Source organism: Antennarius striatus, chromosome 4 (genome assembly GCF_040054535.1).
Source record: "Antennarius striatus isolate MH-2024 chromosome 4, ASM4005453v1, whole genome shotgun sequence".
In the NCBI taxonomy this organism is placed as follows: domain Eukaryota; kingdom Metazoa; phylum Chordata; class Actinopteri; order Lophiiformes; family Antennariidae; genus Antennarius; species Antennarius striatus.
The window spans coordinates 12035810-12053560 of record NC_090779.1 but is presented as its reverse complement, the minus strand read 5'-3'; the positions used below and the strand labels follow the sequence as shown (position 1 = coordinate 12053560).

The 17751-nt window shown below is 39.5% G+C and overlaps 1 protein-coding gene across 5 annotated transcripts in view; it reads right to left on the bottom strand.

Annotated features, from left to right (window-relative positions):
- Positions 1-16645, bottom strand: part of sema3d (sema domain, immunoglobulin domain (Ig), short basic domain, secreted, (semaphorin) 3D) — a 31977-nt gene extending 15332 nt beyond the window's left edge. For 2 of the 5 annotated variants that reach the window (XM_068312995.1, XM_068312998.1), the window contains exons 1-6: positions 16363-16645; positions 8369-8621; positions 3192-3352; positions 557-619; positions 302-430; positions 120-213 (exon numbers count right to left, since the gene is read on the bottom strand). In XM_068312995.1, coding sequence (XP_068169096.1) covers positions 120-213; positions 302-430; positions 557-619; positions 3192-3352; positions 8369-8570 — 649 coding nt within the window. In that variant the 5' untranslated portion in view covers positions 8571-8621; positions 16363-16645. Of the gene's footprint in view, positions 1-119; positions 214-301; positions 431-556; positions 620-3191; positions 3353-8368; positions 8622-13898; positions 14017-16362 lie in introns of all 5 variants that reach the window. The other 3 variants (XM_068312997.1, XM_068312999.1, XM_068312996.1) reach the window with 2 other exon arrangements.
- Positions 16646-17751: the final 1106 nt, after the last annotated feature.

Genomic DNA, 17751 nt, shown 5'->3' with positions numbered 1-17751 from the left:
ATAAATAGAAAACACTTGAATGAACAACTGAAGAACCTGTATTGGTGGGTGACAAGTTCAGTGCAGCATTAACATTAAACAGCGTCAGAGATAAAGCAGGTAGACAACTGTTCTCTTACCTGTGAGGACTGAGCTAAATGGCTGCAAGGGGTCAAAAGGACATTTTAGTCTGCCGGATTCCACAGTCGAAGACAGTAGTCGAAACACTCCATCCTGAGAGGCAAACAGAAAAATAACATTTCTCTAACAAATAGGCTGACTTCTAAACTAAACAGAATGAGTGAGATTCCCTCACTTATACCTGTTTTACCTCTCTGTGGCTTGTGATTTCAATGAATGCACAGATAGGGTGGAAGGCTCCTGTCCCGCAGGCATAGACATGTGTTTGATTGTAGATGTGGAGGACCCGGACAAAGTTAGCACACTCCAACTGGGACAGCATCAACAACACAAAAGTCAAACTATTAAATTCCAGCTGAACAGATATACTGGATATGTTGCAACACATCAAGGTGTTCAGACGACTCAAGATATTACTTTCTTTAGAAGTACTTACGTTTGCATTTTTGCCTGCCAGTTTGCAAATTTCAACTCGGTCCCTGGATGCAGGCCAATGGATCTAATGACAGATACATGCAGCCTTTAACTTTTGTATTCATTAATTCATTTTAAATTTTGATGCTAGTATAATCCAATTTGAAGTTTTATCAGAAAAGAACTTAATCTACAAAGAACTTTAATAACATGTTTCCATGGTTACTGTAACACATTTGATACATCACATCAAACCAGCAGAATGCCCTAGCTTTAATCTATGGTCTTACTCACACTGGTCTTCTCCCTTGTCTTTCTATCTTATCCAGTTCCTGAGCGTACAAAAGTTGAAATTTGACCTTGACCAACTTTTTGGTGGACAAACTAATCAATGGACGAACGGACGGACGAACACATGAACACTGACGATTATAATACGTCACCGCTTCGAAGCGGGATGTAATAACACCTATGAAAACTGGAACAGGAGAGCAATGGAAGTTAAACACTCAATGTCCTTTCAGTGTACCACTCCATATTCACATATGTGTTATAACAGGCTTATGTGCTTATAGTGTTACTTCCCCTAAATCCTACCAAGGAGAGCTATCGCCAGAATCACTCGTGGGTCGACAGAGCCTCAATACCCAAGAAACACATCAGCGCAAATATTTAAACATCTCATGATTCCGAATCATCCCATGACTCTGAGGAATTCATACGGAAAACCAGGGTTTCAACATGATCTGTTGACTGGGTTGTGAACGGTCACAGTGAAGGCTTACAGTAATTTTGAAATGCTAAATACCAAATGGTCATTGGCCTTCAACTAGCACTGATATGTGGGCATACTGAAAGATTGTGGTGAAAAGTTTCCAGAACAGACCGTCTCCTGAACATCCAAGTAGAAATAACTGGAATGCTTGCCGGCAGTCTTAGTGTATTTTAGTACTCAAGAGTCCCCTTCAGGTATGTCTCTGTTAGCTTAAAAATAACCCACTTTTGGGTATCTAGACAATATTCTCTGCCGAGATGTGATCCCAGAAGGCAGAACATTTGATTCCTATCTCTTCTGCATCAGTATCAATGACCAGAGAAGCAACAGTAAGGCAGTACTTTGAGAGCAAGACTGAGAGTTAAAACAAACCAGATAAAAATCAAATAAACACGCGTGCATATCAACCTCAGCTGCATAAACACACACTCACATCTACAAACTTTAACATATGGTATCTCTCCAAATGCATCTGTGTGTATGTGTGCAAGTGTGAATGTGCATGCTCTGTAAATGTATATATATATATATATATATATAGGGTGTGTGTGTGTGTGTGTGTGTGTGTGTGTGTGTGTGTGTGTGTGTGTGTGTGCGTGTGTGTGTGTGTGTGTGTTCTCCAACATGATGACCCTGACCTCAGCAGACAGTTTCAAACAGCTTTAGGCTGAAAGGTAAACTCTTCGCTTAAATAAAGCATGGCTGAGTGCATTTCAGCACAGCAACACAGCCGTGGAAAAAACATACATTACACTTAATGCAAGACAGGTATAAGTTCCGTGAATTAAACCAGTTTGTCTCAAGCAGTGACGTAAGGTCAGGGGAGGCAGGTGAGGCACGGTCTCCCCTGCTATCATAAAAGACAAATCTTGAAAATGGAAGAAACAAAATGGTTATATGTATCCAGTTATGTGAATTACATAGTTATTTTCCGTTTAACGTCACCAATTTTAGGTTATTTTTACTCAAAATTGCTATATTTTCACATTTACCGCTGAAATACTGAGGAGAGACCTGCGATGAAAACACCAGCCAGGCGAGCCTCACCATGGATTGCACAATGACTCGACTAGCTGTGCTGGAATGCTATACCGTGAGGCCGTAATGCTATGTTATCTCTCTATATGTCGCTATTAAAATGTTCAAACACTTTGCTCTATGAACTAAATTTCCATAATTTAGCTCATGTATGTAATGTACGGTGTTTTTCTGTCAACAACTATATGTGTGTAATGTCTTTCTTGAGCTGAGCGGTCCTAAAACCGCTGGGAAAAAGCACAAAGTGAGGCACACATTTCTCCAGCCTCATGGTAGGGGGCGCTGGTGATCAAGGATTCTTCTTCCTCGGCCGCAGAAAAAATGACAGTAAACTATAATCTATATTCAGCGAGTCAAGTGCAGACATTCATGTTTTCAGCTCGCCTTGACTTACTATAAAAATAGAGGATTACATATCTCAATTCAAATTTTTTTTATGCTTTTGTTGAGAAGGAGCTGCGCATGGACTTAATTTATAAGTCAACCTAACATAAAAAATGTGTAGGTAACAACATAACAAGTTTAATCAAATGTACTTATTTGTGTGTTAGTTTGTATGTGTAAATAATTCTGCCATGAGACTTTAAAAATAACCCACTCACTGTTGCTTATTAAATGATGAATAAGCTACACTTTAGGTTTATATGTTTGCAAACATCTTCATCTGACTATGATGAAGTCAGTGCCTCACCAGCCATGAACCTCACCACACGTCACTGGTCTCAAGTGATGACAGGCATGAGTTTTGCGTGTCTGGGGATTAGGATCATTACTGACTGTGAGATCCAACATTTTTGTCCAAACTTGAATTTTCTTTTAAGAAGCCCTATCCTGAACAGCACACCTTTCTGGGACCATTGGTCAGGTTGTCAGGGTCAAGCAGGTACATGTGATCCTTGCATCCCAACAGAAGTCGACCTCTCTCCTCATCCAGCAACAGTGAGTGGGAGTGGAGTCCATCAGAGGGCCCCAAAATCACGGTCAGACTGCCAGCTTGTAGTAATTCTGGCCAAGAAAATTTGACAGATTAGACAAAGAGAAAAAACTATTGAATCTCTACAGAACAGTACATAAAAATTCATTTTCACAAACACATTTCCTCCTGCTCAAGATGGATTCTTCCCAAAAGTTATTCACCTGTTCACATCTTCATGTCAATCTAATGAAGGTTTTATGCAATCTGCATAAATTTTATGCAATCACCTGACTTTTTCAAGTGACTGCAATGGATCCAGTCCTTTATACACACCTACTCCAAAATTCAAAGGTTCCTCCTCTGGGATGGCATCAGCTCTTCCACCCTTTACCATGGTCAAGCTGTTTAACTCATTGGCTACCATTGACGTCTACAGACGTATTTACATTTTTCAACGGGGTGAACTGGGGGACAGTCTGGTGGAGCTTGGCAGTAAAAATCAGACTTCTAATCATGAAATGCAGTGTAATAGCGACTGATCCAGTTACCGAACAGAGGATGGAGAGTAAGAGGAAGACAGAGGAGTTGTGGTAGCTTATGATGCAAGAAAGATTGTGTTCGTCAGTGCATAACCACAAGCGAACACAGTGTCGCTCTGAGTGAAACATCTTGCGATCGGTCAAGAACAGAAAGAAAACACAAATAAATGTCCGGAGCATCTGAGAAAGTCCAATGCAGAAGATCTGTTGCTACAAAGCACTGGCAAACAGTTAAGCATAATTGACAAAAAAAAAAGCTTAATGGTATGGTGCAATGTTTAGAAAAATAGAAACAATCAAGACACCATCCATTCATCTGAATCCCCTTTTTAAATCAAGGTTGTGCCTTAATACATACACAACCTTTCCACCATCATAACTTAACCTCCTCCGTGTAGGTACTAATATTAAATCACACAAATCTCAGCAGGAATATGCTGTCAAGTCAGTAATTTATTTGTTTAGTCTCCAGACTGGACTTGTGCTCTGAGAGCCCAATCCTCCAAGGCAGTTCATTTTCCCTATTATATCATTGAACCTAACAGTTATAGACACACTGAGGTTTGGCCATTAAATTATGACTCCATGACCATGAACACCTACCTCCACAAATAGCAGCCTTCCTCAGGATCTAGTAGTTTTTAATGATATATCAAATTTGACACCTCACTCAGCAGAACATGTCAGGATCAGCAGCTTCCCTCTGCTTGCTCCCTCATGTTTCCTCTATTTCCTCCTTTTTCTCATGTTCCTACATGACTCCTTTGTTCATGTGCGCATTTGTTTGTGTCTCCAAAGCATGAGTGACTGGTCCCACCTCCTCCTGATCACCTGCACCTAATCATCTCATCATCTGCACTGACCCGCAAGACAGATTTGGCAATGTTTGTCAGATTGTCGTTCACGTGGTAACACGTTTGATTCCATTTCTGTGATTGTGTTTGGATCTGTTTTATTTTGCTAGCTTGTTCCTGACCTATTATCCTTTGCATTTACCGCCTGTTTGCCACATGCCGGAGAAGCCTGTTCATTCTCTGTGAGTTGGTCTGTGAGAGATCGGAAGTTTTTTCTGCTTGCCTTGTTGGATTGGTTCTGTATCATTATTTTAGTTAATTACTTCAAAAATATTAATTAAACCTTTATTTAATTTTGTATGCTCCCTCATTTTTTTGCTTTGTGTGCCAACTACACCTTAGCTGTACAAACAGATGGAGCATGACGGAGTAGTTCAGAAGTCAAAGTCAATGGATGCATTACCAGATGTGTTGTGTTAGATATTTTCACAGATATGTGAGCAGCCTTGAAGTTACATCTTGAGCTAAAAGCTGCTTAAAAAAAGGATGGTATTCTATAACTGCATGTCCTTTTGTGATTGTCTCATTTTCATATTAAATTCCTTAACATGATTTGAGGACAAAGTAGCAAGCTTGTGATTTTTAAAAAAAGGAACATTTCTTGTTGTTCTTTCTCTTCCTTGGAATTCCTGTTTTTAACATGATTTGAAACAATAACATATTTAAAAAAGATTTAGAGTTAAAATATAGTGTTTGCAGGCTGTTTAAATATTGTTGTTCTGAGCTGAAAACTGACTATATTCTCAGCTCAGTGGTTTGTGCATGCCCTCTTTTATTTCTGGAAATCTCTTCACCAAGCTCTTTTCAGTGCAGTAGTATAGCAGCATGCCTTGAATAAACAGACTCAAATGCAGGGAAGTCCAGAAGGAGTCACTCTGAAGGGATTGACATTGTGATTACCCTCTTGGTGTGAAGGATTGGAGAGGTTACCAACCTTCAATGCGACTATTTGAACTTCTAGGACCCCCTCCATACAATTCTGCTTAATACCTCCCCCTATACACAAACTCACACACAGCACCCCCACATGCTCATATCTTTCACCCCTACACACAGACATATCATGGCCCATGGAGACTAAACCTTATAGAAAGATTAGGCTTTCTAGTCCTGGCTAATGCAAAGCTGTTCCGTAAACACGCAACACTATGAGACCAATGAAGCTGCCATCGTTGCTAGGCAAGGACTCCAAAGAAAAGAGTAGACCCCCTAAATAACTCTTAATAAGCTCCTCTGTTGGAGTGCTGAGGCCCTCTCATCCAGCCAGACATGTATTTAAGACATCATCATGCTGGCCTTGTGCCGACAGGTTCAGGCTCTGCCGATGTTCAAAGATTAGGCGCTAACACTGTGGTGTCTGCCATTTTAGAGGGACAGACCACCCAAAACAGGCAGTGTTTGTCAGATCATGCTGAGATTATTTAGATTTGGGGTGACATCAGAGTCAGAGATGTTAGATATAAGTGTTAGTTACGGTTACTCCCAGCTCAGAGAGGGATTTCTGTGTCTCTTTTTCTCAACATTCTTGTTTCCTTGATCTTTAATCGCATCATGTAGAGTAACTTTGTGTTCAGTTTTCCAATGAGTAGACCAGTATCTGCAGGATTTTTATTTTAATCACAGTTAGGTTATGTTTTCCCTTTACAGTAGAAAAGCAGGGGGTTTTGTGGGACTTATTTAGTTGAATCTTCTGGTTTTGTTTAATGTTGTTTTGTTAATTTGTTTAATGTCTCTCAGCATGTACTTGGTTTGTTGTTTCCCTCACCCAGATCCAACATTATTTTGAATGATATTCATAAAATGTAACCTACTAATCTGAGCTAGCTGTGCTTTTTTCTGAATAACCAGTACCTCTGTATGCCATTAATATGCAATGTAGAACGCTCTGTCCATGGTTTCAGAATACACAGAGTGACGTAAGCCGCTATCAGATGTTGGGTCAAATAATGTTGCTATGGGGCTACCACAAGAGAAGTCGAAAACAGACAGATTTAATTCACCGGATTATGTTTTGATATGTTGCTATTAAGCACATTTGATAACAAAAGGAAGTTCAGTGTTGAGTCTGTAAGCAAGGAAAAGAAAAATGTGTTGTAAATTAATGTGACTAATGGAGTATAGGTTTTGAGTAATATAAGCCACGAGACTTCAGATTAAGATGCATGTGGTGTAACTTACTGCGTTGGTCACACATTAAGAACAAAGGCATCGCAACGACCCTAATGTACAGCATATTGAAAGTGATTTAAATCACGACCAGATGATTTTACTTTTCATTTGGATCAAGGCCAGCTGTCTCTCTTCCACCAACTGCGGAAAAAACTGGAACCTGCACTTCATGATGTTCCTCAGAGGAAAGTTTGGAGAGGAAGGCAGTTGTTTGAAGGTGTTCACTCAGTCAGGGATGTTTCACTTTGATCATTTCACCCTTCGCTCACTGAAACGCTGCTTTAACAGGAAGGTCATGTGATGTGATGTGATGTGATTTTTGAGGAGTGATTAGCGCTGGGTGGTGTTGCTTTTGAAGAGTGTGCACTGATGAGATGGTGACACGCTGTGTGCACTGAGTTGGAAGTGATACGGCTTTTGACAGATTTTTCTTTGCTTCACTCATTCACAGCAATGTGTCCAAACATGGAAATTGTTCTAATACCATTTAGTCATATGAGATATCTTCCAACAGTGCACATGTCAAACTCCATGAAAGGTAAGCCTTTAAATGTAATTATCAATTAAAATAATGATCCCTTCATTTCATCACTTGGTCGGTTTGTAAAAAACACAAGATGAGACAAACTTTAGAGCTAAATAATTGGTGAATTGTTGAGTAAACACAGTCTAGCACTCATTTTTCCCGCGGCTACTTACACATATTTATGTTGGAGTGTAAAGACGTACATTATCCATTTCCAGCCATTCTGAGTTTTGGTACTCTTTATCCAGAATTGAGCTTTTGGAGGTTAAGTCAGAGTGAGTTTACTTTTAGGTCACAGTGGGGATTCAGTTTTATGGAGCAAGACTGAAGTTCATTTGTATGGTTTCTTATAGCTGATACATACCATGAGAGATGGAGTCTTTGAAGTTTAGTTTGCACTGGAGTTTAGAATGTGCTTTAAAGGCAGCAATAATTTAGCTTTCCCTTGGTGGCAAAATGCAAACAGACTCAGTAGACTCAAAACTAAACATACGGGCAGAGTGCTCAGTGCTAGAATCAGCTAATATACACACAACGGACTGAACGACAGGCCCCATTGACCAGGAGCATCAGTATAACATGTCTGTTCTGCATATGGAGTAGACATTTTGGACTGGACTGCAATAACAGCACTTCAAAATATGTTCATTTAATAGTGCTGCATTACACATGGCAAACAGGAGATCGTGAAAAAGGTTAATGAACAGAAAGCTAATTTCACATCTCTCATTCTACTTCAGAACGGTGATTTAAAGACAACTTATTTACGTAACTAGATTTTGAACAACACAAATGAAAGCTTGACTCAGCAGTTACTCATTACATGTGAGCTTAGCCACATGTTACACTCAAGAAGATGAATAACATTCAGAATCACCATCAAATTACCCAAATTTTATTTTGTCTTCAGACTGATTTAGACTATTAATATACTGTATATATGAAATGATCAATTTACATACAGGTACAAAACAAAATGAGAATTCATAGACAAACCAAGAATATTTCAGATCTTACCTCTGTGGCTGAGTTTGACCCTGGGGACACTTTGTTTGATGCTTGCCCCAAAAGGGAGGGTGGCCAACAACATCAATCCCACTAATGGGACCCCTGGGTGGAATAGTGTCTTATTCCTCTTCCCTTTACCACCATAATTACTGCCAGACATGCAGCGCAGAGCATCAATTTCATTCAGACTCTGATTTACAGAGCCCTCCATGGCGTGTGTGGCTGGTCTTTTTCCGTTTTCACTCCGTCTTCTCCCACAACCCTGAAGGGATGGCAAAAAAAAAAAAGGATCAAGCAGGGGGGGAGTGATCATAAGTGTGCACGCAGTCTCATTGAGTGGCATGCAGGATATGTACACAAGTTTCTCTTTTGGCTATTCAGCTGTTTCACCATGGAGCCCAACAGGCATGTCCCCTCTCTTTACCCATTCTACATCAGCTGCCTCCTGTCACTAGGTTTTTGTGTTGCCTTTAAATCTGTTTGCCCACAACAAAGGTCACACTAACAAAACAGTTGCACTCTCCGATCTTTCACTCCGCCACACTACTTTGAGATTTTGTCTCGCCTCTATCGTTTTTCTTTTCACTTGGACATCTCCTTTAATTCTTTACATAAACGATAGATGCCAATAGTTTTAGCATCAGCTCACAACCCTGTCAGCTCCTCCTTTATGTCTAGTAAAAAATGGGCCATGACCTGTCACAGCTTTAAAGAGGACTGTAGCACAGACATTAGTTCACAGTGACTGCAAAGTGAGTTGCATGAGAACAGTCATGGGAACCCTCACTGGCTTTTCTGTCACTAATAAGCAAGGAGAACTGAAGTAATTTGTACTAATTAAACGCCAAAGAGTATATACTAGCTGTATTAGATGACTAGTATAATGCAACTACAATAGATTCTGGTTACATTCTGGAAGATAACATAAATGGATTCAAAATGTTACAATATTTCATTATTTTTAGCCCTTGATCCATTTCTGCACACAAAGATTTAACATTTGGAATGCAATGTGCAGAATTTTTCCTGGAATTCAATTCACATGCAAGTGCACATATAATAACTCTCTCCCAAAGACGTAAAAGTGTTCATCACAAGATGCAGGACGTTTTCAGGGACATGTAAATGACAGCTTGAGGTTTCAAAAAGAATTATTTATTTCCTCCTGTGACAGTTTATATTAAGAGACCAGGACCTAAATCACACAATAATTCTTAATGTAGGTCAATTAACAAGTAAAGCTCGACAACTCTAAATCAACGATTGTATGGAAAATAATGACATGTGTACAAAAATCCTGCACAATATGAAAAATACAAAAGCAGTCTTCATCCTCAAATAGTTTTTGATTTCTCGACTGTTTTGGCTTCATTTGGCTCTTCTTTTTTGTTTTTATAATCCGTTGCTTGACTTTAATGTTCACCAAGCCAAATGTCAAATTAATTAACATCACTTTGATTAATTCAAGGCATTAGGAACTTCATTTCAAGTTACGTATATTGCTGTCCATTGAAGGCAAAGAATGAATACAAGGCAAGAGCACATTATGTAGGAGATACAAGTTCATAAAATTTAATGGAAAGAGACCCGAGATATTGCAAAGAATCCATTCATCCATCAATTTTCCTGCACACAAGACAACCACAAAAGCCACGTCTACAGACGCTTATCCACCTTGCGGATCATGGGTCTGCTGGAGCCTATCTCAGCTTGCTACAGGAGAAGAATGGGGTACAAGATGGATAAGGCGCCAGCTCATTGCAGGGCCACAGGAAAGACAAAGAAAGACACATGCGCACACTCACACCTACGGACAATTTGGTGTGACCAATTCACGGAAGTTGTATGTTTTTAGAGGTAGGAGGAAGCTGGAGAACCTGGAGAGAGCCCACAGACACATAGCGAGAACATATAAACTCCACACAGAAAGGAAGGAAAACTTGCTGTGAGGCAACAGTACTACCCACTGCACCGCCGTGCTGCCCAGATCACAAATGATGCTGAAATAAAAGTAACTATAAGTACCAAATCTGTTTTAAACAGGTAAGGAGTATAACTGAGATATATTTGTGTTAATTTTGGGACTAAAGCAAAACCTGTCAGAAAAATTAATGCTCATGGTAAAACTATTTGTACTTCATTACTTCATACCTCTGTATGTAGTTTTGGAGTGCATCTTCCCCTCATGATAAGTTTATCTTAGCATCATATATACTTGAGTATCAACCCAAGATTAAACGAATGCCTCACTCCTTAGACCTCATTGCTATGTGTCTCTGACCAACTATGTCTCCTACACATTACATCTATATACAATTATTCTGGAATAGAAAACACATTTAGAAGGAGATGTAAGCACTAACTGGGACATGTTCACAGACAATCTTTTGATTGAAAGAAAATCTACACTTATGGTACACACTGCAGCCTCAGGGAGGTGTTTGGAGTTAATAACAGCATGAAGTGCAGGATTGTGACACCAGAAGCAACGGTTCAAGCCCAGACTCTGACAACCAAAGTACTCTGGCTAGGGTTAGGAAAACATTGTGTTTTCTGTGGCATTCATTAAACAAAAGTACTTTTGTTAAGGCTATGGAAAAATTTTTACAGTTAAATGTTCCAGAAAACCATTTTTTTACCAGTGTTTACAACATTCCCTCATTACAATAACAGAAAGTACGTATGATCCAGGGGTATTAAATTTGTATTATAAATGCATTTCCTGTCACAAATGAGTTGTATATGAACATAACTGTTAGGATCCATGGCTGCCCTTGATACATACCTTCCATTCACATGTCAGATCACACGCATCAAACTATCTTGTGACAACATAAACAATGTCACACTCGATTAATGGATCCAGTGTATCCAGTGTGTCTCAAATGCCTGAAAATGTTGTTTCGAGTGGAAGCAAACACTGATTTAGACACACACCGTCTCTGCAAGAACTCAAAAATTACTTAAGATGCACATTCTGGACACATACATTAATTCATGCATATGCACATGGTATTTGATTGCATAATCAAAGGTAAAATGGTATGCTGGAAGACAGAAACAAGAAGAAAGCGTACAACTCATTTCACCTCATTTATTTTCCCTGTAGAGTTTTGTCATCTTTTGTTTGAAACGTGAGTTCATTACTGAGAAATGGGGCAGAGTGGCACCCATCCAAGTGCCCTGCAGCTTTAAACTCAAGAGGATTACACTGTGATAAACAGACTGCTGTTTATCTAAAATGACAAATTGAGGTACCCTCACACCTTCAGGGTTAGAAATACAGATAGAGAGCTGTGTGTGATGGATGGCCGATCAGTAATGAGAGCGTGAAAGCAAGCAGGTTTAAATCCATGTGGTCTTTCCACTCTTTCTGAATGACTTGCGTGATGGTGGTGGGGCTCATCTGGCCAACAGTATCTACGGAGAGCAGTGACACAGTTGTGTCTTTGTTACTCGTGTTCATGTAATGTATCTTTCTACGCCACTTCAGCATCCACATCTATCAGCATAACAGCCAGTACAGCACCCCTCCTTAAGAATACAGTGCAAACAAAGGATTAAGCTCAAGTGTTGGAGGAAAAGCATTAAGAGCCCCCAAGCAGTTTAAGAAAGGGGCGGCAATGACAGATCATCATGCAATACTACAGCGAATAAAATAAGATGCTTTCTAATGAGTCAGAAAGACAGAAAAATATAGAAATAAAAGAGTAAGAGAAAAACGTAAAAGAGAAACACACAGCTTGTACCATGTGGGTTAAGCTAACACCCCTGTTTCCTGATGTCCAGATTCTCTGTTGTCTTTGGCAATGAAGCCAACACAGTGTGAAGGCTGATGGGAAACAATGATGATGACAATGGTGACAGATTTAAACCACGTAGCCATTATTGTGGTCCTGATCTTAGCCCAACATGTAGTATCTTAAACATACTGCCTTTACGCTTAACATATAAATAAAGCTTATATGTGCCATAAGCAAACATTCCCTGGCACCTATTGATGAACCGTGATCTAAAATTTAAATCTGACACTTTGTCAGAAATTTGAAACACTTCATCATTTGAAAGGCACACAAGTCCCAATAGAGGTTGTCAAGAAAACATGAGGCAAGAGCAGATGGTGAAGAGGTGCTCCGGACATTGGCATTCTAACACAGAGACCACCCGTAATGAGGTATTTAGCAACACCCAGGTGCTCTGTAGAGTCCACTATTATCAGACCCCTCCATCTCCACCAGACAGAGTGCATTAGTGCAGCTATTTTTCTTTATTCCCTGACCACAGGCACTGACCTGGCAAAACAACACAAGGAATTGTTTCGAGCTCTCACGTTAGTTGTATTTTCTCAGAAACAGTCAATCATCTTTTCTCAACCTTGTGTTTTAGTAGGAATCTAATTCCCCAGTCAGTCTGTGTGAGTTCATGCCTCCGAGGGAAAACACGGTACATGCACAAGGCCATTCTGCTTCATTAACCACCAAGTATTAAACTCATAAGAAGCATTTAAGATCTTCCCTTTGAGCTCCTATAAGGTTTTTCTCTGTGTCTTGGCACTATTTTATAGTTTGTTTGTTTGTTTGTTTGCTTGCTTGCTTGCACCTGCATTTGTTAGATGTTCTTTTTATTTTGTCATTTAATACATTCCAATATAATTCCAAAAGAAGTTGAAATATTTTTGGAAACAGTTTAACAGCTTCATCAGCACTGTGTACAAAGGCTAGTAATAAATTCTGGAGATACTGATCTGAAGGGTCCGGCATCTGTATGTTCTAACTGCTGACAAAAATATTTGGCCTTTACAATATGAGCAATCTATATACATTACAGATGTCAAAGTATGCTGAGCATTAAATATTGGCAGAGAGAAACATGACATAAAATGTCATCTTCTGACAATATGATTATTCTGGATTACAATCAAAAAAACAACAATGAAAGAATTCATCAAAATGATTTCTACAGAATCCTATGTAATGCTTTATTGTACTATTTTTGACTCTATTGATTCCTTAAATTTACGCTTAATATTTTACTTATATTTATACACTACATTGAAGGCATTCCAAAATCAAGATTTAAAACACACACATTATTCCTCCTCATTCGAGAGAGCATGCCTGCATGTCTTGGGAAATTACATATCCCTTTGGGAAATAAAAGCAAAATAATTTACGCACAGAGTTCAATCATGCAGCCATGGTAAGACTGACAGGGATGATCTCTGAAACAGAAAATGCTCGGCTAACTTTGGCCCCAAAATGAATGAATGCATAGTACAAAACATAACAGGTAAGGATATCAAATTCCTCTTTATGAACCACCACTGGGATAAATTTGATCCCTTGGCATTTGGAAAGCCTGTGTTCCCTGCAGTCGTTTACCTTCTAATAAATCCCATAAATCAGAAATTCACAGGCTGGTTGATTACAGAAAGAGTCCTGATATTTAACACTACTGTCCTCCTTAAAAGGAGTTCATGTAAGGATTTCTCTTTGTATCAGATAAATGCACTCACAAAACCACATAAAAAATTACATACTTGTCATGATAATCACACCTTTCTTGAATCCTCTTTGTGCTGAATTAATCAATGGCAATGCCCAGACAAGAAGACATTCCTGAGAAATGTCTTTTGTTTTGGGAAGGGAATAGGATGTCTGTTGGGAAAAACAAATTAGATGGATAAAATTCCAATCCTGAGGTCCTCGCCTCTCCTATCTGTAAACACCGGTAAAGAATACTCATGGGCAACTGCTGGTATGGCAACTAAATACACTAAAGGTAGATAATACCACTAATGCTACCTTTCTTTATGCTTACTTTAACCTAAATGTTTGTTGTTTAACCTCATCAGAATATAAAAGCGACCCAGGCAAAGGAGATGGGAAAAAGGTGAATGGGCGTGAGAATTGACATTTGATCTGTGGTTTAACAAGATGGAAAAATAGCCAGTGGAAATAAAGTGAAGTGGCTATTCAAATCAGGGCAGCAACCATGTAACTGAGACCACGCCATATAGTATATGCTGATAAGGTCTGCCGATAAGCAACAGCTAAATAAGTAACATCACACAATCTGAAAAGGGCATGACTCCAGCATGCAAGTTTGAATGTGTATGAGAGTGTGAGTGTGTGAACATATATGCGTGTAAGCTAACCCATCCTCAGGCTGGACAGATGGGAGTGATAGGGCAGAGATCCTCACAGATGTAAGTGTTCTCACTTGCCTCCTGATGGCCTGAGGATATGGAGGTACACCCTTGTATGCTATGCATCACCTCCTCTCAAGAGCAGTCAAGACTCTATTGTTACTCTGCTTTTGTTATGCTGTTGCCTTAACACCAGCTTCAGTGTAGTTTCGTACACATAGAGAGGAAACACAGAGCTGCAGAGAAAGCAGTCCCGGCCAGGCTGTCTGCCTGCAAGTCATTTACACCTTGCTGTTGTATGCTTTCTAAACACACTAACTACGGCGAAGCTGTCCTTGCTGATTTGTCTGCATGCACTGAAGGATTCTGGAAACATGACCATATAAGGTTAGCCAAGTGTGCGACTCCACTACAAGCAGGCTATGTTTTAATAAGACCTTTCCCCAAAAAGCCTGTTTAGTTTTGAGAACACTCGCTTTCAATTTTCAGTTTTCATCTTTATCCAGTAAAAGCCCTGGCATTGCCAGCGTGGTGATGTCACAGAGCGCAAAAATGGTGTTGAAAGCCATGCAAAATACAAGTGATTAAAGATGCTGTGATTTTTATGACAAAGCTGAATGAGTCCAGATATAACACAAATTTGACTCATACAGTGAACAAAGGAACCACAAATTCTATTAAGAGTCACTATGTCTTCATATGAAATCTACTTCACAATAAAACCTCATTACTCAGAGACATAAAATCAGGATTCAAGTTATTCTACAAAGCCTTTTGTCATTTCCAAAAAAAAAGTTTAAACGTAAACATCTCCATTCTGTGACTTTAGAAGTAGACATCAGTTTTTCCTATCTAGTCATATGTATACAACAGTCTGCTTTTCATATGCATGCCTGAGACCACCTCAGTGACATCATGATTGAACAGTGCTGAAAGGAGATCAGACATGATTTTACAATTGTCTTCCTTTGGCTTGAAATCATTTATTTACCTCATTCTTACTGATGAAAAGCTCAACAACAACAACACTAGAGACATCCAAAACATTCACTGCTCCCATCTCTCTGGCCCCCTCAGTTTCTTAGCCAGTCTCACAACAACCCCTCAAGCTGCTGGAGTGGAATAAACCTTAAGAAGCACAGAATGAGCAGAGTGGGTCCTTTAGACGATCAGATACACATTAAGGGGAAGGATGAGTAAATAAGGACACTAAACCCACAAGACTGTTTTATTTACTTAATACTGCAGCTGCACAGTAAAGCAACAGAAATGTACACACTGCAGTGAGCTCTGGAACCAATGCAGACATTCTCAATGTAACATGTTTAATTGTGCCATGGATGTACAATGTGGATGTTTAGGAAGAGGGGGGAAAGGACTGTTTCAGTACACAGACTAGTCGCGGTTAAAAAAAAAAGACTCCAAACACTTTCAAACACAATTTTCTACCACTCAGTGTGTGTTTACTCCATCTCTACATCTCCAGCTCTGTATATATTTCTTTGTAGGGTGACATAAAACGTTACAAATTCTACAAAAACATCCTAAACTTTGTTAGATACACAGTTATATCATGTAAAGATTTTTATATTCATTGAAACAATGTCAGAATTTTGGTTTAGTGCTAAAAAAAAAAACATAAAAAAGACATCCATTATAACGCCATTACATCGTGTTATAACTGTCTTAAGTTTTGACATTTTGGAAATACATAGTCAAGCTCTTGGTTAAATAGTGAGATGTTGTCAGCTGTTCTGTTGAGCTGAAAGTTTTCAAATCAAGTAAGAAATAATTTTGAACAGTGCACCCGAGTGAAAAATTGTAGGTCAGCGCAATAGACGGAGTTAATTCTTACCTGCTCGATCAACTCCGTCGCCTCTCACGCGCAACGCGCCCAAGTCGAGACAACAGCGCGGTTTTTCTTAATTGCCTGACGCACAGAGAAATGTAAGCGAAAAAAGCCCACAACGCTTGCGCAACCTCGTCCAACCACAAGAACAGTGTGCATGGATAAACTCAACACTTCCCGGAAATATTTCCACTCCCCTTAATTGAAGTTACGCACAATCGTGAACTCTTAGTGCACTGTGCGAGTGAGAGCGAGTGTGGTTGTCTCCTCTGTGACATGTTGCACCGGTGTAGACAGACTCCACACTCCCAATTATGCTTCTGCTGCTGCTGCTGCTGCTGGAGGGGAGGGACCCTCAGCATCTGGAGCTGCTGCCATCCAGGACCACGTTCTGATGACCGCATGTCTTCGGATGTCTATATCTATTGTAGATTTTCCTTGATTCTACAGCAGAATTACATTCATATTCCAGTGCTTGGTATGACTCCAGGAAATATTTTATATCCATCATACTTTCAGCAATAAGCAATGCATTGGCAGGACATGTGATAATTTTGGTAATTGGTTCCATATTTTATACATTATACTATCAGAAAATAAAATTGTTATCAGATGGATACCCTGAGGCATAAACTAATTAAATCTGGGTGTTGGGTCCAAGTTTTATCAGCTAGTGTATGCATACAGGTGTAACAATGAGGACATTATAAAATATTTTCCACTAATCCATCAAGTCTTCACCTACCAAACTGATTCCGGGCACGATGCGCTGCAGCGGTCTTCTAGCATGTTGATGAAATTACTGAATGTGTATTGCTGAGGCAAGACTTTTTCCATAATCTGATAACAAGTCTTCATAATTACTTAGAATTTATTAGATATTAGTAAATGTCAATGTCAAACATTAGCAAAAGAATTTACCCTCAAGGATTTGGAGTCACACCAGACTGAATGCTAACTCCAACTTGATTTGGGGTTCACTATGTTAGTGCAATAGGTTAAAGTGAATGTCAGATCACAGAGGAGGTGATGATTAAAGGACCTACCGAACATCGACATGTTAAACATAATGCAATATATAGTATAACAGTCTGGGTAGGTTCAGGGTTAAGGGTTCATGCTGACATGACCTCTGACCCCAAAGTCCTACTTCCATCAACATTTTGCAGTTTGGAGGTTTTTCATTTCTTATGTTCTGGTGAGGCATGTATGAATAATCACAACAATGTGTGCTATAGTGCTGGGATAATTCTATATTGTTAAGTATGAGATGAGCATGAGAGTCCAGCCGAGGACGACATTGATCATCTCTATGAGCCTGTTGTTTGCCATCAAAACAGTTGCATCTGGGTTCAGGAGCTGGTTCTGACTTGACTGCTTGTTTTCTAACCAGAG